Raw genomic sequence first — 21,745 nt, 5'->3', positions numbered from 1 at the left:
TGTGCCTGCAGACAGAATGTAGATGAATCTCATGTCATTACTTAGAACCTCAAGTCAAAACTTAGAAAACAGTGCATCTGACTTGTTGTCAGATTTCCTATCAACAAAACAATTAATCAAAACCCAAAAGGATTATTAAGGGTGATTATGAGGATTTCTCAGGGCTGTTTATTTTTCTTTTCTTTTTTAATTTCTTTCACTTAATGTGAGGTGCAGGAAGGCAAAAAATCAGTAATGCTGGTGTTAAAATAAAATGTATTTATTTACATTTTCTCTTTTGGAAGGTGACCTAAGTATCTCACCTGATAGCTTAAGTGAGAAGCATTCTCCAAATGACTTTGCTTTGTGGAAATCCTCCAAGCCTGGAGAACCCTCATGGGACTCTCCATGGGGAAAGGTAAGGGCATTATAATCAGGATTTAGTTCTTCTGCACCTTACTAAATGTCATGTTACACAAATACTTTACCTCACCTCATAATGTATAGATTGTGGGGATCTTATATTCAATTGTAGATTCTGTTGCTATGTTCATTTAATAATTTAGAATGTGTATCAGTCTGATACTTTTTAAACAGAAGTCTTCACGCAGGCTCATGATGGCTGTTCCTAGTCATTTATCCTGTTTATCTAAAGGCTTTATCTGCAGTAATGTCTATATCCTTTTTTCCTTGTGATCAAATGTATTAATGTATTTTTTAAAAGAATGATAAGCAGAATAATCAAAGCATCACAGATATATATGCCATGTTTGATCTTTAAATCAAACAGTATACTTTTATGAAGCTGAAACTGAGAATCTTTTTTTCTTGGTAACATTGTATCTCTTTTCTTCAGGTATGTCACTGCTTAGGCACAGACCAATGAGAGAATGATAGGCAGGAGAGGAAGATCATTAGCTAATAGCCAAGTAATGTCTTTTTCTTAATAGGGTCGTCCAGGTTGGCACATTGAATGTTCTGCAATGGCTGGATCCATTCTAGGAGAGTCAATGGATATTCATGGAGGAGGGTTTGATCTCCGATTTCCCCACCATGACAATGAACTGGCACAGTCTGAGGTGAATGAACTGACCTTCAGTTTCTGCTGTGAAAAAGTGACGTGTTTTGCTTTGACTGCAATTTAGACAAATCCATCAGTTATTTTTTTAAATGTTGTGTGTTATGTGTAAGCATAATTTTTTTTAGGATTTTATTCTTAAATTCTCTTACTTCATGATATATATGTAAACAGTGTTGGGTCTTCGGGCTTTTTTGTTTCTGCTGCAGGCATACTTTGAAAATGATCACTGGGTTCGGTATTTTCTGCATACTGGCCACTTAACAATTGCTGGCTGTAAAATGTCCAAATCTTTGAAGAATTTCATTACCATTAAAGATGCACTGAAGAAGCATACAGGTAAAAATTACTTTGGAATGTGAATGCTTTTGATGTACTTTGAGTGGTGAATGGTAATTTTGTTATTCAGCCTAATTTCAGGTGTCTGTCTTCTTCACTAACTTTAGGAACAGCTTCCTTGTTCTTCTGTTCCTTGTCAGTATTATCATTATGGATTATAGTGTTCTTGCATTTTTGCTGGATGTGTTAATAGTAAGAATATTAAAATCTATGTTCTTAGCTACTGCAGCATTGGAAGCCATAAAAATGATTTAGATTATGATTATTTTCCTTGTACATTCTTGAAACTCCTAATAGCACGACAGTTACGGTTGGCTTTCCTCATGCACTCTTGGAAGGATACACTGGATTATTCAAATAATACCATGGAGTCGGCTATTCAGTATGAAAAGTTTATGAATGTAAGTTTTCTGTTCCTCCTCCAGCTCTTTAAGCTTTGTGGTTTTATATGTGTGTCATGGGATAAAACCCAAGAATATATAGGACATATCCACAGACTGAGTTTGCCTTCTGCATTCATCGGGTGGGATGTCATAGCGTTTGTGTAGCTGTCATTGAACATTTGAGATATGTAAATTCCACAGCCAACTACATCTCTCTGCAGCTGGGTGCTCTCTCCAAGTTCTGATATCTCTGAGCAGCTTGGCACTTACACATAAGATTAGTTTCTCAGTTCAGCTTGCTTATGGGACTGAGTCCAACAGACAACTCTCATAACATGTCTACCAGATCAGACTTTACACAAAGATACCTAAAGGGGGAGTATCATTCCTACCTTGTCTTCTCACCACATATATCGAGCGTTTGCCTCTGTGCCTTGTGGGCATATGTGAGGGGACAGGCAGAGTTCCTTCTCCTGCTTAGTTTGGAGCCATGATTTAAACCCAGATTTCCCTCAAGGAGGCTCTACAGCATTTTGAGATGGTTAATCTTTGTCTCTCCAGCTGAAGTTGTTCTGCTTTTTACATCAAATGCTTGGTTTGGGCCACAGAATAAGTGAACATGACTTTTCACTAAGCTGTATGACCACATAAAATAGATCCTCACTATAAAGCTATTTTTATTCTTCTGCTTCCGTTACTAGCAACACACTTAAAAATCTGCCTTAAACTTTTAAAAAATGGTATTGTATTTGAGCAGCGTGGTGTTAGAGTATCGTAGTGTATCATGCAGTAGCAGAGCCATGAGATAGAACTGAATTACAGTACAGCTGTGATTTTCAAAGTTATGCAAGATGTGTGGGTTACCTTGTTTTGGCAAACATTCAGTAATCTTGGCTGAAACGGTGTTGAAACCATAAACTTTTGGAGTCTAATTAAGAAACAATGCCTGTTCTTAGTAAATACTGCTTATATCTAATTTAAACCAATTTTTAGCTATATTATTTTTTTATAGGAGTTCTTTTTAAATGTGAAGGATATTCTTCGATCTCCCACTGATGTGACAGGCCAGTTTCAGAAATGGGAAAATCAGGAAGGAGAGCTGAACAGAAAGTGAGTGGAGCATCCCTACTTCTCTGCAAACAGCCGTCATGTAGCTACATGTTTTGTTGGGTTTTTTCCTTGTAAAATGACTCACTGTGTATATAGTGATGTTTACAAGTCTGTAGCATTTCCATTGAGTACCCCAACTCTATACAGGCTAGTGGTTTTAACCTTGCAACAGCTTTATGAAGTATAGCTGAAATTGTTAATTTCCCTTTCATTTGTGTTAGGTACACTGGCATGCCTCATCACCCTGTTTGTGAAGGGAAAGAGAACTTTTTTGTTAGATAGCTGTCATTTTCTTCACTGTTTGTAGTGCTGTCTTCTATGAGAAGTAACTGATAATTCACAGTGGTACAACTGCAAAAATAGTATTACACATTTCAAAGTGCAGTGAGCAATCTGAGACAAATGGAAGCTAAATGACCTGACTAAAAGCCCAAAAGATCAGAGTGCCAATGTTTGAAAACATGTTCTTGATAGAGATGATTATATCAATACTACAGTTTTTTACTTTGATAACAAAATTACTATTATTTGTAATATGAACAGCATCCTATATGACTTTTTTATGGGTGAAATTTAATCTTATGATGCAGTATTAAAATTGTTTCTAGTTCAGTTCACTGTGCACAGAGATGTTGACTATTGAAGGACCAAGTGCAGATGCTTCTATTTAGTGATGTCTTCTGAAAATTTCACCTTCAACTTGAGGTTGGTAGAGACAACCCACTTTTTAAAAAAAGGGGGAAGACAGTAAGTAATAGAGAAGGCAAAAGGAAGGAACAAAAAAGTGGGAGGAACAGAAGATATGCTTCATAGATACCTGTTTTTGTCTCTTTACCACTTCTCATTCCTTTTATCTGGAAAAAGTGTGGTTTTTTAAACAGTAGTACCCCTTGTGTAATGAAATGGTACCTAACATACCATATTACCTATTATGCCTATTCATTAACATTACAAATGTTTGCATGAATTTATTCCTCGTATCTGCTTGTAACAGCTTCATAACACTTCACTTTGTGGCAAGTTAACTTCCAAATCACTGCTCCTTACTGGAAAGGTACTAAATAGAGTACTTGGCTGGTACATAAGTATAGGAGAGCAATACTATAAAACAAAAAAGGGCACAAGAAGGTACTAAATAGGCAATTTATACTGCTTAAAAAACAATGGTATGAAAAGGTCAGTTGCTAAAAAAGTGATATAATTTGTTTGGATAGTTGTTGCCAGTGAGAGTATCCTGCCTGCCTTTGACCACAGCAGCAGAACAGCAGTGTTGTATTAATGCCTTTTTTTTTGTCACTCATCTGGTTTTCCTTAAAATATAAACTATGACTGATGAAAGATTATCTCACTTTTAAGTCCCCTTACTTTTCTAACAGAGATTCTTCAGAGTAGGTTGTAGATACTTTTGACATTAATAGTAAAAAAAGTTTTTTTTCTTCTTAGTTTTTATGACAAGAAGGCAGCAATTCATGAAGCACTGTGTGACAATATTGACACTCGCTCTGTCTTAGAAGAAATGCGTTCATTAGTCAGTCAGAGTAACTCCTATATTGCTGCAAAGAAATCTTCCAGACAAATGCCAAACAGACTTCTTCTAGAAAACATCAGTTCCTATCTCACTCAAATGCTAAAGGTATGTAATAGCAAGTGGCAATGTTGCTATTGCACTGTGCAGTTGTAACTGTTGTTTTCCAAGTATGGAGGGATCTGTACAGTCTTTGTTTAAGCCTTGTAGGAAAATAGAGATCTTACACATTCCCCCTTCCACCCCCCAACCAAAACAACCCAAAATTGCAGTGTGTACTGCAGCCTGAACAATTTGGAGTCCTTTGTGCTACATTATAGTTTCAGCTAATGTTTTGTTGAATAGCAGAGAGCCCCTAATATGTGCAAGGAAAAATTAGATAGTATAAAAAATATGAAGTCAAAATGTCAAATCTTACTGCTTTAAAGCTAAATCTGAAAGCCAGTGCTTAGTATAATGCATCAATTAAAACCCAAACCATCATCTTATTAGAGGAGTGAATTGTGGGTTAAATGAGAACTAGGTGGCTTCAAAACCTTAATACATGTGATTTTGCTTAGTTTTCACATACCTGTGACTTGATGTATACAACCTTTTAATTTTGTTTCCTATTTGACCAGATTTTTGGTGCCATAGAAAGTGATGACGCAATTGGTTTTCCTGTTGGAGGAAATAGTCAAAACTTAAATGTAAGTGAAGTACAAAGTATACTATACAAAATTACTTTGTGTCCTTTGAAAACTAGATTAGATAAGGTGATGACATTACTTATATGTAGCTGAATTGCTTTTTCTGCTTGTAACATTTGATTCTGAAGTAACTAATTGGCTTAGGAAGTAGGATTTTTCTTTTATGAGACTTGAGGTTTTTTATAGGTTTGACTTAATGACAGACAAATTGTATAGCAACCAGAAGAAGAATTATCTTGTCTTCTGAATTATGAGTCTGTTTAAAAAACCACATGTGAACTACAGACAGCACATGCTACAGTCTAAAGACTCATTACAAGCATTTGTATGTTAAGTAGTTTCAAAAATGTAATTACACTGATTAAACTTCCTTGTGGTACACAGAAAACCAGCCTGGAGGCAGCTGGAGTTATATCCACGTTTCGATCTCTCTGATCTCATTTGTAGCCACAGTTTTTACCTGGCTTTTGAAGGCTATTTTGCTGTGGTCACCCCGCAGTCAGCCACTGTTCCACTGATGCAGAATTTTTTTGGAAATACTTGGAAGATATCTGATGAAAGTGCTGATGGGCACTGTAATAATAGTAATGTTTTGTGGTGCAGGCAGGAGAAATAACTCCATATGAAAGCTATCAACTTTCTTCTCTTTGTTCATATGAAAAATTTTGACATGAACAAATCAGTGCTTTTTCCAGGATTTTTCTGAATACAAATATGTGACCATATCTGTTCCTCTTTAGAAGGAATAATTAAAACATTTGTGGTATAACAAAAAAGCTAAGATTTTTATTCATCAAAGGAAGAGGAAAGCTTGCTTGTGGTTGAAGAAAATGAATAAATACTCAACTGATATTTGCCCATGCAAATGCTTACATTGCTGTGCTGTGGAAATCTCCAGTAATGATTATAACAAGGGGTCATAAGGAAGATGCACAGTATTGCATACCAACCCCCCTCAATAGTGAATTGTAATCTGGCTCCAAATTAATTTGAATTTCAGAAGAAAGGCAGCACCTTAACACTTAGCTTTTTAGGGAAAATGAAAATTAGATTTATATTTCGCACTTCATTCAGGTAGTGTTTACAACAGATTGGCAATGGAATGACTGACATTAGCTTGGATGAAGAAGCTAAGTTCCTTCACTTCTTTAAAATAATGTGGCCAAGGGCAGTAGAGTCAGAAGTAACTTATGCTAACACATGTTACACAGAAGAAACTTCTGGTTTTAGCAACTAGGACATTACTGTTTTTAGACATTACTGTTTTTAGACATTACTGTTTTTAGACATTACTGTTTTTAAACATTACAATTTAAAGATGCATAATATCACAAATATTTTGGCTGTGTCATTAAATATTATACCCTCTTTTTATCTTCCATGCAGATACGTATTTTTTTTTTTTTTAGCAAAATTTACCACATGATCATTCAAGGTTGAAAAACTTCGCATTAATTACAGAAGGCTGTGGATCAGGCCTATCGTTTCTTTGTCTAAATTGGAGATGAAGAAACCAATGCAGTCATTATCTCCAGAAAAAGGCATAATCCTCTTCAAAAGCTCTGAAAGAGCAATTAGCTTAATTACCATGGTTCAGTAATTTACTTGAAAGAGGATAGAAGAGATTTGAAGTCAGGAAGCCTTAGGTTCCATAGTCTCATTTTCCAAATGAATTAAGTGTTGCTGTCAAGTTAGTTATTCTGGAAATACAAGCCTTTCATCTTTGAATGGCTGATGAGAGTAGTGACAGTGCATGCTTTCCTGACACCACCTGATAAGCTAGTTTCAGTGCAGAGGATGTAGTGGCGATATGACTGTTGCTCACTTTCCAGAGTCTCTTCCTTCTGCTAAACTTGTCAGCAGTGCTTCCAGTTGTGAAGCTGATTGCATAGTACTCACATTTATGAAAAGTTTTCAGAGGGTCCCTCAGCTCCATTTGATATGGGCAGTTTTAGAGCATAATGGATTATCTTGTCTGTTAATTGCACATAAATTTGTTACAGAGATTTAAGAGGTGGGAAAGAGTGGAAACTGTAGGGGCAAACAAAAGCGTGCATTTTTTTTTCTCACTCATCCCTTACCCTCCAAAGTAATGAAACTTTAGAATTAAGCAGTTCAGTGGGTGCCTGGCTTCTCTTAGGATTCCAGAGAAGTGTTGGCAGACAGTACTGAGCAGTAGTTGTTTTTATAATGGTTTGCTGCTCTTCACTAACTGCTTGTGTTGCTGTTCACTACCATTGAGAGCAGGATTCTCAGGACTTGGTTGGGTTTTTTTTTGCTTTTCATGACCAGCATTTGCTTACACTTGAAATAATTTAACAGTAATTTCTCCCTGCTTTTTGTCAAGGAGAGACAGACAACCACACTGTATTGGAAATAAATACAATTAGCATAAGCTAACATCTAATTAACAGATCTATGTTCTAATGAAAATAAGTCCTAACATCAATTTCACCTGGTATTATTTCTGATAAGCAGTTGGGCCCAAGAAAGAAACATAGACCATGAAGGGTAAATTCGGGTGCTGGTTTTATCCCTGTACTGCATTATAGTTAGCTAGTCTGCAGCATAACCCTGTGGAACGGATGTATCTGTAACTGAAAGGAGAGGAAAAAGGAATGGAGAGAGGCAGAACTTCACAAGTTGATATTATCTGCACAAAATGAAAATTGACAGCTAATGCAAATTATCATCTATCCTTTGACATCAATAGAGCAATGACAATTTGTATTGATACAAATCTACCCGAGGGTCAAATTCCATCCCACAGCACATAAAGTGCATAAGAACATGTTTTATATCTAAATGATGATTATCTAACTGTAGAAATAATTATCCTGCAGATTGAAGCTACAGTGATGCCATACCTACAAGTTCTTTCTGAGTTCAGAGAAGGAGTGCGACAAATTGCCAGAGAGAAGAAAGGTGAAAATTCACTTTTTCCTGTGTTGTTGCACTTGAGACTCAGAAGTTGCAGGAATCAAACTTGGGGGGGGGGGGTGGGGGGGTGGGGGTGGGGGGTGAGCCAGATGATACAGTCTCTCTTTGCTTAGAGATCTTTAAATCAGAGGTGATTTGAATATTTGCATTTCTGCTGTCTCTTTAATTTGGGAATCTTTTACAGCCTGCTAAACTAATTTTCTTTTACTTTCTTAAAGAATCTGAAAGTTCAGGAATGACAGGACTAGCTGTTGTTTCTTTAGATTACTTTCTAGGCATGAAAGTACCAATGATCTTTTCCCCCAGGGAGCTTGCTTTCTCTTGAAAATGTAGATTGCTACACAATGATACTGTCTGTGTTTAAATAGCCTGATATGTACCTTCTTATCTGCTAGCATCTGTGTTTGCCTTGCGGTTACATCAGGTGAAAGGTCTATCTGATTTTCTTATTGACATCCTCTTTCCAGTTTCGACGTCCTTGTTCCTTGCCAGTTCCAACATCTTCCAAGTACCAGTCAGGGACAGGTCACTCTTAATTGCCTACTACAGTTCCTCCTTCCCATGGTCACTCTTAATTGCCAGCTTTGATACATTCCAACCCCCACAATTCGCCCTTCTTGTTTTTGCAATGCAGTATACACGTCTTTCAAAAGCTTGGGATAACATTCGCTGCATACATTGTAGTAAGCAAGGTAGAACGCATATAATGGCAAAGAGAGCAAGCAAAATGATCATTCCTCCCTCAACCAAAGTCAATAGCCACCCAGTTATGCCCCAATCAGAGAAGAGTGATGATAACCAATCTTTATCATTCTCCCTTAACTTCATTACACTGTCTTTTAACTTACGGATACTTTCATGTATGGATTCTGAATGGTCTGACAAATTCATGCAACACATTCCTTCCAAAATTTCATACCCATGTCCATGTGCTAAGAGGAGAAAATCAGTTGCTGCTCTATTTTGCAAAGTCTCATGTCTTACAGAGTCAACATCAGTGAGCAATGCAGAGAGAGCGGATGCTGTAACATTAGTTTGTTTACCAAGCCAACATCCTAACTTATTCAAGTTGCCAAAGCTTGAGTGCTAGCTACTCCGGGAGCTAAAAATGAAGCAGCTATTGTTTCACCTGGGTTCCAAAAATTTACTTTGTCATCACAGCTCGGTTGAAAAGCGTGCTTTGACCTTCGAGAATGCAATCCTCGTTTATTTATTATCATAGTGTTAGTAGGGATAAACATGCCTAAGGTCCCTACTGCACAGGGGCCATCCTTTATATGGGATAGCACCCTTTGCCAGGCCCAATCTTGTGGCAACTGAGGCATGGACTCTGTTTCTGGCTACAAACAAAATCCCTTATTGAGTGAGCTTACAGGATTTTATAGTATTCTGCTTAGCGGTTAGTAGCGGTTAGTTCTTTTGGTACTTTTCCATCACAAAACAATTTTATTGATCACGCAGTCTTTCACCCAGCCACATTACTGTCCACATACCTTTGCTTGAATAATTATTTCTAAACATAGTTCTTTGCTATCACTACTCGTTACAATCTCACTTCCACTTCCCCTTGACTGCACATTCTTTATCTTGTCTTAAGCATCCTCCTGTTTCCAAATTTACAGTCCTCAGAAATTATCTTGATGCTCTTTCTTTGGTTCCACCTGATGTTCTTTCTCCAGTTCTTCCCGACTTGTCCCGTTCACTTCTCCCAAGGTTTGTGGCTGATAAGAGTCCAGATGTCCGGGCTCTCGTCCAGGTCTGCTAGCGCAGCTTCTTGTGCAGCATTCCCCCCATCTCCCCCTTCTTTATAAACTAACGAAACATTGTTAATAGACTTAGCAAACAAATGATTTATACAAGCAGTTAAACAAGGAAGTTTGATTAAAATACATAGAGATTTTTACACAGGTTAATGTGATTTTAATAATGTTTTCCAAGCATGCACTGATGCCCTATTCTGACAGCAAACTTTCTAGCCAATTCCAGCTACTCTCCACTCACAACATCTGAACTCCGTCCTTTAGGTTTTGAATTGCATCATGGACAGACTGAGAATGATTAGACAGGTTCATGTAACACATTCGATCAAAGTCTTTACAACCATGTCCTTGAGCTAATAGCAAAAAATCTATGGCAGCTCTATTTTGAAGGGTAGCATGTTTGACTGAATCGTTATCTGATGTTAACAGACCATTGCTGTGGGTGAAAGACCTGCGGGGCAGAGGCTGGGTTTCTTCCCGCTTCTCACCGGGAGTGGACCCCGCACCGCCCCGCAGCGCGCATCTTGGCGGGCGCAGCGCGTACCCGCGCCTGCCGGAGCACACAAAGACATGGGGGGGGGGCGAGTATCACAGCTCTCTGCCCGCGGGCAGGCAATGGGGGGATCGCGCCGGAGCCTGCTGCTGCCGCCGCCGGGCGAGTGAGTGAAGTCGCGGCAACGGGGAGGTGGAGGCGGCGCGCCCGTGCTCCGCAGCTCCTTATCCCACCGCTGCCACCAGGTGCAGCCCCTCGGTCGGAGGGGAGCCCCCGCCGCAGCCTCCGCTCGGCTCCCGCGGGAGCGCCGTTTTCCTCCCCGCCGTCCAGTCCGCGGTTCGCCTCGTGACGGACGGGATGTGGAGCATTCAGGTTGTGGGGCAGGTTCACAGCGCCTTGATTTTCCGCTTGTTTTTTAATGTTTTTCCACATATCATGCGGGTCAGGGGGGTAGAGGTGGAGTTCTCTGTCAGGGTCGATTACTCTGGGATCAAAAGAGTCATCTTTGCTTGGCTCATTTGCTGTTGCAGCCTGCCGGCGGATATCTTCCCACAGATCGATAAGCGTGGGAGGGTGTGTGAGCACCGGCAAAGCTTGTGTCTCATGATAGCCAATGCCAGGATCAGGCAGGAGTTAATCCGGCTCAGTTTCTGGGTCTACTGGCCCCGGGTCTAGAGGACCCGGAGTGTTCTCATAGACTGAGTGCCATATGGCCAGCAATTTGGGGGCCGCTGTGTCATCCCTTGTGGCTGCATCCCAAAGGTAGACCCCAATCTTGTCCCATATTCCCTTCTGATAAATATTAGTTGATGTCGCCTCTGGGGCATGGGCTGAGGCCCATATTAATAAGTCTTTCAGTTTATCTTCATAAATGAAGTAACCCCTTTTGTCGCTAAGAATTTAACTAGTACTCTGTATACCAATTTGTGCTCGGGGGATATCAAGTTCCCCATGTTCCCATTCCCAGCCACTTACCTCAGTCAGAGGTATCGGTTAATTGCTGCAGCCTTTTGGAGTTCGGCTGGGCTCCTCACCAGTAGCCAAGTCACGACTCTGTCTTGTCCCTGTTCGGGCGCCATTTGTGAGGATGGAGGCACGGACCCAGAGGTAGAGTGCAAGCTGGATCGTTTATTGAACAGATTACATGATATTTATATGCTTCCAAGCAATTAGCCAAGCACATCTGTGTTTGCCTTGCGGTTACACCAGGTGAAAGGTCTATCTGATTTTCTTATCGACATCCTCTTTCCAGTTCCGACGTCCTTGTTCCTTGCCAGTTCCAACATCTTCCAAGTACCAGTCAGGGACAGGTCACTCTTAATTGCCTACTATAGTTCCTCCTTCCCATGGTCACTCTTAATTGCCAGCTTTGATACATTCCAACCCCCACAATTAATGTCTGGGGATGTTGCCTCTACATGGTTGTAAGTGAAGGGAGTTTCCCCATCGTAGCCCAACGCTGGCAGGATGGTGTTTAATATTAAGTAACGTGATCTGTATTGCTTCAAGTATTCTTTAAATAAAAAGTATGCTGCTTCTGTAAAACCTGCAGTGTAATACAAATGCTCCCATCCGTATACATATAACCTTTAAACACATACCTGTATTTATAAAAGATGTCACAGAATAGCCATTTATAAAACTATGGGGGTCTTGTAAGAATCAAAATGTATATACTCTATAAAAATTTTACTGTCGTTCAGATTGGCTAACTTTCAAACATATTAGTAAAAATTAATTCTCTATTTTATAAGGTTATTGGTATTCAAACTGGAGACCTGCACTGATCGTTTTGCGGTTGTGTCTTGATTTGTGAACGTATCTAGCAATGATGGTAAACAGAATAAGGAAAACACTGTGCTAGCTGTACAAGGGAAAGAAATGCAGAAAACTTCTGCAAAAGGTGTCAGTAATAGGTTGGCCAGAGCATCTCAATACTGCGCATCTTGCTGTTTTACTTGAATACTTGACCAGTTGTAAAGACCCCGCATAGCTGTCTCTGCAAGGATGCACAGTGGAGCAGATCTGTGCTCTACCACAGCCCCAGTCCTTGGGAAAAATTCTCATTAGCAACATATTGTTATTCAGGTACTCAAACAGGAGCAAGTCTCTGCAGTATTTGGTTACTCACCTCTGGACATCTGATTAAATTGAGCACCCTGTGCTAAAGGTGTCCATGAGCTAACTGCCTGCATCTTCATTTCCTGCCATGGGTGTTGATGCTGCTTCTAGGATACAGTGAGAAACCTGCTGCCCACTTCCTAATATATCATGAGTTGACCAGAACTGGCACAAACTTGATCATTGTAACCATGCCTGTTCTTGCCTTTTTCTGCCAGTCTTAACATGCAGCATTCTCAGATGCTTTTTAAGCTGCTCCTTTTCCTCCCCATCACAGTGTTCTATTCACAACAATACATCTGTTGCACATCCAAGACTCTTTGTCTTGAAATTCACAGAAAATGTGAAGAGGTCTGAGAAATAGTCACAGGCTCAAGCCATGCCTAGCTGCCAGGGTGTTCATGGGCACTGGTGGTAAGGCACTAGCTAGCTGCTTTCCTGACCACTGTCCTCAGTGAGGATGATGGCTTACATGTTACAGCAGCTCATAAACAACTCCCTGCCTCCAGAGTAAATCCGTAAACATCTTTGCTTTGGAGGTGCCACATGTAAGGAACAGGTACATTTCAGCCCTAAGAAGAACAGTGCTGACTCCTCTGGATGACAGAGGATTGAGCAGAGGATGTGTTCTTTCATAAATAATACATGTTTTGTTATACATTTCTCTTTATTCTCTACTTTGATGGATTTCTTCTTCATAAACTTTAAATTATTCATGATCTTAGATAAGTAAATGTTTGTAACTGAGCAGATGCTGTTTTACTGAATAAGCAGTAGAAGTATCTGATACGTTCTTGATATGGTATGCATAATCCCTTTGCCTAGGTTAAAGAAAATGCCTTTTAAATGTTAACAGCCAGTGAGGTAATCTTATGCCTTGTTTATCTTAATGGCTTATTTAGAGTTGCATCAAACAGGAATATGGCTCACTGTGCATAACTGCTCTGGATCAGAAAAATAATGACTTAGTTCACAGCAAACAGAAGACCTATAAACTGCAGTGCTTTCCTATACAAAGGGAGAGTTGCAGAACATGCAACTGCAGTGAAATAGGGTGGCTGTTCCTTCTTCCAGTATTAGGATAGTTGGTGCTCTCTTCACTGTTCAGTGCTCTGAGGCTCTGAGAATTGTGAAAGAGACCAAGGCTCAGGGATTGTACTGGTATGTGCAATGTTTAGTACAGTGTCTGGATGGTAGCCTCTGCTGCCACAATTATTACCTTTGAGACCCTATTATGACTTAGGTTTAACCAGGTGAGAGTTGCTGAAAGGGAGAACATTTGTTTATTATAAACACATGGTGTCATCTAATCCAAGTATCTATTTTGTCATACTTGGTGTTTCCTCATTGATACAAGACTGTGTATAAAAAATGCCACTGCATGAAGTTCACTCAGCAATATACTGGGGTCTTACCAATGTATTTAGTTCCTCTTTAACTGTTCTGCTGCTTCCTGGCTGATACAATTTCTGATCCAATTAAATATCATGTATGAAGATTTATTTTCCTTTTATGACCTGATAGCATCTATTTCAGCTAAATTTTGAGTTCTTAACTCCTTTCTCTTTGATAAGCTTGCAAAAAAAAAAAAAAAAAGACACCCTTATGACCATCCAGAAAGCCAAATCTAAATTCTCTGTTCTGATGCAACTAGCTTGCTTGAAAAAAACAGAACAAAACCAGCTTGGTCAGACAAGGTGGTAAAGATAACTATCTGTAGAAACAGAGGGTGTTTGGATTACAGTTGCTCTGACAAATGTATAGATATCAAACCAACAAAATCATAGTCCTTTGAAGGCACTGTTGGATGCCGCATGGGGTATGTCCATTTGTGATTTTTCTAATATAGGGCTCTTAACCCTTCTTTTTGGAAATCCTACAGCAACCATTAGGATCTCCCTTAGTCATATACCCTTCTGCTATAGTGTATATGACTCAGGAATATGGCAGAATTGTTGCATCATTTCTGATTTGCCTTGGATTTTCTTTCTGTTCCCCTTGAGGAACAATGAGGTCTTTCAGTCTTGGAAGAACTTCATGAATTTCAAGTCCCTGCAAAGAAACATGCTGCTTCTTTGTGTAGCTGAAAGAAGGCAGAACTTAAAAGGTTTATCACCTTAAAACAGGAGACCTTTCTCTGGCCTGTGTGAGAGTAGCACTTTCTTAATTGCATTTAAATAACTATGTAGCATGATCAAAGTATACTTTCACCAAATCTGTTTCACTAGAAGTATTTTTCATGCTCTGCAGTAACCGAAGTGCTGCAGTTGAGTGATGCTCTTCGAGATGACATCCTTCCTGAACTTGGTGTTAGATTTGAAGATCATGAAGGTACCCAATTATGTCTTGTAACCTTGTAGCTATCTGTAGTCTTTCTGTTTTCATAAGAAGTGGGAAAACAGCCTGTTGAGACTAATCTGAAGTAATCAAACAAACTCGAGGACTGCAAAACTACAGGATATCATATTTCTGATGTATGAATATGTATTATAGAACTGTATATTAGAATATATGTATACAATATAAAAATGCACATTGCAGTCTTTCTGATCTTTTTGTACAGCACCTAATTTCTTAGTCACTTCTGGGTAGTTAGCTGTATTTGCATTCAGCTTGCAAAACCAAAACAGCTGGTTTAGGGTAAATACACTTATCTTTGACTATTCAAGCATGGGAAACCCATTTACCTGTTTTTTGTCTTCTCTAGGACTTCCAACTGTGGTTAAATTAGTGGATAAAGACACGTTATTGAAAGAACGAGAAGAAAAGAAAAAGGTTATTAGTTTAAGCAATCTTGTGTTTTTTAAATTTAAAGTAATGTGTAAGCTATGGATACTTTTACATTTCTTTGATAACTTGGAAGAGAAATCTTAAGGCTAGCAACAAGGAAAATAATATAATTGATACCAAAATTTGACTGTATTCAGGAAAAGAATTTTTAAAACAGTAGGTTCTTGAAAATTTTATATGGGACGTAATAAATACCTCTAAGGTTTTTTATTTGTTTAAGATTTTCATATAATTAAGGGATGTTGAGTATTACAGACATACTGACTTACAAGAAGAACAATTCCAATGAAAAGCTAATTTGGACTTCTTTTGTCTGTAAGAATGAAGTTAACATTTTCCATAAAACTAGGCTGTGTTTATCTGATATGCAAGAACAAAATGCACTGGAAAAATCTTATTTAATGTAGTATGGATGAGTGAGAGATTCATAGTGTGGGGAAAAGAACTTACATATTACTATATAAAGATTGTGAATTTTAATTCACATTCACAAGGTCTGTATAGAAACCCTCCTTTTGGCACTGCCTAGCATTAATACTTGTCTTTGTAACATTTAAAAGGAACACTTTGTATGTCTGTTTTCAGTTTTTAACAAATTATAAAATTCCATCTTGACTAGAAATGTCAGAACACTCTGTCTATGGAGATGTTTTCTGGACAAAGAAGAAGTAAAATATAGTTTCAGCCAATTCTAGATTTTTTCATTAAAAAGACATTTGAAACCAGTTTGTATATAGCTGCTGGGTAGAACTTGCAGCTAGAGTACATTTTCCCTGGAAACAGTATTATGTTAAGTACTGGAAGAGCTCTTGGAGAAGCAATAGGTCTCTCCTATCAAGCGCAAGAGATTTATTTTAATTTTTTTTGTTGTGTAAGTTGGCTATATTTGGATAGTTGTTTCCCTAGGAACATCAAGGGATACAACTGCTTCTTGAGAAATGGTAACGTCTTCACAGTTTGAGTCAAAAGCTTAAAATACCAGCAAAATATGGTCTTTCTTTAGAGTAAGTTGCAAAACATTTTTCCCTGTGAAATGGCAGGACCATCTCGTTTGCAGGCTTTGTAGATACTGTTTTATACGTATACACTTTGCATGCAAAATACATTCTGGACAGTTAAAACTGGTTTAGCTGTGAATAAAAGCAAGTGAAGTCAAAGTCGTTCAGTGGGAAGTATCAGACAATTCTAATTATAAGGCATGGTGGTTTTGCTGCAGGTTGTGCTGCCAGTTCTGTCTGTAATTAGATACCCAGGGGAGCTAGCTGGCTGGGATTTGAAGAAAACAACCAAATTAAATACTTACCTTTTACTCATTAACATTGCCTGTCATAGATTGAAGAAGAGAAAAAAAGAAAGAAAGAAGAAGCAGCCAGGAAGAAACAACAGCAGGAAGTAAGTCTTCAGATCCTTTTAATCTGGTTTTGAAGAAAAGTGTTAGCAGCCAGTCACATGCAGGAAAGATTCCATTAGAGTACACGCTCTCTGCCTGGCCTTAACTGGGCCCCCATTTATTTTTCTTTTTTCTACAATTTCCTGCTCAGGATACCTTTGGCTTGCAGTTCAGGTTTGAATTTTCAGCTCCTATTATAGAGATGCCATCTTTGAAAACACAACTGAAGGCTGCAAAAGCTTCTTGGAAGAACATGTAGCACTTATTTCAGTCTACAGATGGTATTACTTAATTGCCAAAGTAGTATCTTGCATGCCTCTTGGAGAATATTTTGCTTGTGTCATTTATTATTTTCTTCCCTTTCCAGTACTGTAGGTATGTGTGGAAACATTTCGTTTTCTCTTTAAGAATCCAGTTGTTCCATGTGATTAAACTCTGAAATGCAGTGTTTTGTAAAAATACATTTTATCTCTACCGTTGGAATTGAGATAGCTCAGAGGTTTTAGGCTTTGAATGAGGAGTACACAGCCAGAGGAGATGAACTCGTAGGTTATTTGCCATGCTGATGACTCATAACAGCACAGGAAATGTGCTCCTGTGTTAAAAGAGGAAGTAAACTTTTTGAGCAGCAGGTACAGAGAGAAAACCAGATAAATAGTAATTATCATCCAGAAATTGCAAGTAAGGTGATTCCCTTGCTTTGGGCATAAATTACTTGGAAAGGCTTTTGAGATATGCTTGTTTACAGATAAGTGTAAATTCAGTTTATTTTCAGTGCAATTACTTAGATCCTAGTTGTGCTGTCACTGGAAACCTGTGCTTGTTAGCAGGAAACTTGATAAAGTTTGTTACCTTTGCAGTGAATAAATTGCTGAATACTCTTTACCCATAACAATTACTCACTTTGCATTGGCACTTAAAACACAAACGAACCAAATTAGCAAAAATCAAATGCAATTTTTAAAGTATATAAGCAACTTTCTTTGAGTTCCTGCAATACATCTATTTTATGCAGCAGTTCTCTACGGATTTAAAACACACTTTTTCCCCCAGACAAGCACAGCTAAGACTTAGTGAGCTGTTACTCACTGAAAATCTGAAAGTTTCTTTTAACATGATTAAAAATTATGAATAAAACGTTTTTTCTATTTGCAAATTGTAGTCTGTAATATGTGACAGTTTGTCAGTAATTAGCTGTGATGTTAATGCATGTTTTATATTACAGGCAGCAAAACTGGAAAAAATGAAGATTCCACCACATGAAATGTTTAAATCAGAACATGACAAATATTCCATGTTTGATGAAAATGTAAGAGACTTTTCTTCAGATAGTTTCCTTCCCCTGTTGTACATACTCCATTGTATATGCACATAGCTGATCTTGTTCCAAAACTTCCAGGGCAGTACTATTTAACAGCAAGAGCAGAGAAGGAGAGAAAGAAAAGATGACGTTATTTTTATTGCACATACCTTGCTTTAGGGAGCAAGGTTCTTTAACTGTTAGCCAGCCGTCATTTCAAGGGTATTTTCACTGTACATTGGTCTCCTTTGGCTTCTCTCATTGCAGAGCAAAACTGTGGGTAGGAACATGTATCAACCCTAACTATTCTATGATTCTATGTATGATACCTATTCACAGATTTGTTACCATATTGCAAAGCAAGCAATTCACTTGTAAATATAAACTCCCCAGTTCTGCCAGAACTAATATTTTTCAGAGAGGTTCTGTGCTTCCATGGCAGGGGAGGTTGGAACTGGATAATCATTAAGGGCCCTTCCAACCTGTTCTACAATCCTATGATTCCTTTTTGGTTCTGCCCACTGTTTTGCTCTCTCCTTGCAAAAGATCTCTGAAAGGGCTGTATGGTAACTTTGCTCTTGATTGCTCCCCTTGAGGATAAAAGGTGTTAACTTGGAAAACACAGAGCACTGTTTCTTCAGCACTTGGTCACGGACATTGATCCTCTTCACCATGCAAATTCAGGCCCTGGGGACAAATAAGAATGGAGAGTGTAAATACTGGAAAATACCCCTGCAAGCCAGGAGAATGTCTGTAAAAACTCTGATCATACTTGCTCCATTGAGAACACAAAACTCTTACTGCTTTTGCTTTAAGCCTTGGATTCAATATGCTGGTGTGATTAAAAGTGGTCTCTTAACCAGGGGTTATTCATAATTCAGGGATTATTCATTATTCTTTTAACTATAACCATCAAGAAGTTAGCTCTCTAAGCTTCCCTTACTTACTAAGAAAATAAATATACCTATTATCCCTACATTAACTAAGAAGGGAAAATACACAGACAGTTGTCAAGCTTCTAGGTAACTAAAATTAGTCAGGATGCACATCATCCTGACAGCTTATCATTATGACATTATCCCCCATCTTATTAAAACGTGATTCTATAAGCAGCCCAAGAATTTATCTTAAATATTCTCCTTGGATTTGTTTTTGTTTGTTTGTTGTTGTTTTTTTTTTTACCTTTGATATTTCAGGGATTTCCCACCCATGATACAGAAGGCAAAGAACTCAGCAAAGGACAAATAAAGAAGCTAAAGAAACTTTATGAAACCCAAGAAAAGCTATACAAGGAGTATCTGCAAATGGTTCAGAATGGAATTGCAAACTGAAAAGGAGGACTTTTTTTTAGAAGGCAAGTGCTGGGTCACCATTGAAGAAGTGAGCATATACTGATGCTCAGATTTCTGTTTACACTTTCTATTATGTGCAAAGAGAAAATCCCATTTATGTGGATTAATAATGTCATCTGGAAAGTCAATAAAAATCCATTCTTTAAAAAAAAAGTTAAGCTCTAAGAAGTTTCTTTGCAGCAACAATATCAGGTTGAATGGTTGCCAGTTCTATCTGGGAAGGTGCTGCTCAGTCAGCAAATCCACATAAGGATTCTTGTTTATTATAGCTGCCCAGGTTTTGGTTAATTTGTTCTGTATACTCATCTTTAAGACCCACTGTAGCTAGCATACTGGGATATATCACAGTCGGCAAAATTTACTCTAAATGGGAGTTGAGTAATTTATCCCACAGTAAGAACAGTATTTTCCAGATGACTTTAGTATCTTTACATAAGCAGGAAAAGTGAGTAGTTCCACTATGATACTTACTCCAGCTGCTGTTATTAAAAACTCTCATAAGTATTCCCAGAACACTTTCCATAGTAGAAGATAGCAGTCCCTTTGTTGTAAAAAGGAACAGATCATCATCTTTGCTCAACCCACAGCTGCAATCAAGTGGGTAAGTACAAGGCAAATGCACTGAACAAACAGCTGGGAAAGATATGAAGGGCTAATGGTGGAGGGTGATGTGTTTTTGGAGCTATCCCTCCAAGGAAACAGGAGTGCTGCCAAAGTACTGATCACCCAAAGTTCTGAGTACCTAATTACCTATTCAGACCCATGGAGAATTAACAGAGGGTTTCTAACCAAGATATGGTTTGTGGATTGGTTTGCAATCAGGAAATACAGCTATACATTGCTCATTATTTAAGACTGGTGTTTTTAACCTGACAATTTAACCCTGAGTTAATCTTTCTCATGTAGTACAGTGACATTATGTCTGCAAGGACAGTTTCCTGTTGCCTAACGATGCATTTCACTTGCAGTAGGTACTAAATGAACTGAAGTTCATGAAAAAAACCTAAAAGCATGTCACCTACTTCACAACTACACATAACAACAAAGTGTCTGATATGCAGCACTATATTCAACAAGTATTCTTAAGCCTCAAGGTGACTTGCAGAAGGTCATACTGTGATACCTCTGTTCTCACAACTCTTAGGTTCATGCTGTAGCCATTAGGTTATGTTCCTTTCCTCAATGAATAATTACACATCCTTGCTTTATATTTTTATATTTGTATTCCTCCTGTTGATGTATTTGGAGTAACAGAAAGGTCTAGTAGGTTGTTTTTCTAGTTTGTCTGTATTTGCCTTTGAAAACATACATAATGTTAAGGTCAGTAAAGCGTATGGATCTTGAATGCAGAAAATAAAATCTATTGTAAAGTACAAGTTGTATGTGACCTTTGTATAGTGGGAAGAATATAGGATTTATCTTTATTCCATAACCATCTTTTTGAAATATGGTTTACAGAGCTTTTCCTTTATATTATAGCTTACTACTACTAATTTAGTTAATTTTGCATTCAGTATTTGGTTATTCTCCTAATTTCTAATTAATTGTATTAATGAATGTTTAAACTGCACAGTGATTAATGACTTCTTTGCCTCGGTCTTCATTGGCAAATGCTCTCACCACACCACCCAAGTCTTGGAAGGTGGACCCAGGGACTGTGAGAATGAAGACCCTAGGCCCATTGTAGGAGAGGATCTGGTTTGAGACCATCTTAAGAACCTGAACGTACACAAGTCCGTGGGACCTGATGAAATCCAGCCGTGGGTCCTGAAGGAGCTGGCAAATGAAATTGCTAAGCCACTGGCCATCATATTTGAAAAATCATGGCAGTCAGGTGAAGTTCCCGATGACTGGAAAAAGGGAAATATAACCCCCATTTTCAAGAAGGGGAAAATGGATGACCGAGGGAATTACAGACCAGTCAGTCTCACCTCTGTGCCTGGCAAAATCTTGGAGCAGATTCTCCTGAAAGGCATGCTAAGGCACATGAAAAACAACAAGGTGCTTGGTGACAGCCAGCATGGCTTCACTAAGGGGAAATCCTGCCTGACCAATTTGGTGGCTGCCTGTGATGGGGCTACGGAACTGATGGACAGGGGTAGAGCAGTTGATGTCATCTACCTGGACTTGTGTAAAGCGTTCGACACTGTCCCATACGACATCCTTGTCTCTAAATTGGAGAGACATCAATTTGATGGATGGACCACTCAGTGGATAAAGAACTGGCTGGATGGCCGCACACAAAGAGTTGTGGTCAACGGCTCAATGTCTGGCTGGAGACCAGTAATGAGTGGTGTCCCTCAGGGATTGGTGTTGGGACCGGTCTTGTTTAACATCTTTGTCGCTGACATGGAGAGTGGGATTGAGTGCACCCTCAGCAGGTTAGCCGATGACACCAAGCTGTGTGGTTCAGTTGATAACCTGGAGGGAAGGAATGCCATCCAGAGGGACCTTGACACACTTGTGAGGTGGGCTGATGCCAACCTCACGAAGTTT

The 21,745-nt window shown here is 38.7% G+C and overlaps 1 protein-coding gene across 5 annotated transcripts in view; it reads left to right on the top strand.

Annotated features, from left to right (window-relative positions):
* CARS1 (cysteinyl-tRNA synthetase 1) overlaps positions 1-20,625 on the top strand; it is a 37,847-nt gene extending 17,222 nt beyond the window's left edge. For all 5 annotated transcript variants that reach the window (XM_062628117.1, XM_062628116.1, XM_062628115.1 and 2 more), the window contains 13 exons: positions 285-397; positions 930-1,058; positions 1,267-1,396; positions 1,694-1,797; positions 2,792-2,889; positions 4,333-4,522; positions 5,035-5,103; positions 7,947-8,028; positions 14,668-14,748; positions 15,125-15,192; positions 16,540-16,599; positions 17,823-17,906; positions 19,094-20,625. In XM_062628117.1, coding sequence (XP_062484101.1) covers positions 285-397; positions 930-1,058; positions 1,267-1,396; positions 1,694-1,797; positions 2,792-2,889; positions 4,333-4,522; positions 5,035-5,103; positions 7,947-8,028; positions 14,668-14,748; positions 15,125-15,192; positions 16,540-16,599; positions 17,823-17,906; positions 19,094-19,228 — 1,343 coding nt within the window. In that variant the 3' untranslated portion in view covers positions 19,229-20,625. The remainder of the gene's footprint in view (positions 1-284; positions 398-929; positions 1,059-1,266; positions 1,397-1,693; positions 1,798-2,791; positions 2,890-4,332; positions 4,523-5,034; positions 5,104-7,946; positions 8,029-14,667; positions 14,749-15,124; positions 15,193-16,539; positions 16,600-17,822; positions 17,907-19,093) is intronic.
* Positions 20,626-21,745: the final 1,120 nt, after the last annotated feature.

This window comes from Pezoporus occidentalis, unplaced genomic scaffold (genome assembly GCF_034315485.1).
Source record: "Pezoporus occidentalis ecotype Australia unplaced genomic scaffold, CSIRO_AGI_Poc_V1 ctg31, whole genome shotgun sequence".
In the NCBI taxonomy this organism is placed as follows: Eukaryota; Metazoa; Chordata; class Aves; order Psittaciformes; family Psittacidae; genus Pezoporus; species Pezoporus occidentalis.
This window is presented reverse-complemented; position numbering and strand designations above follow the sequence as displayed.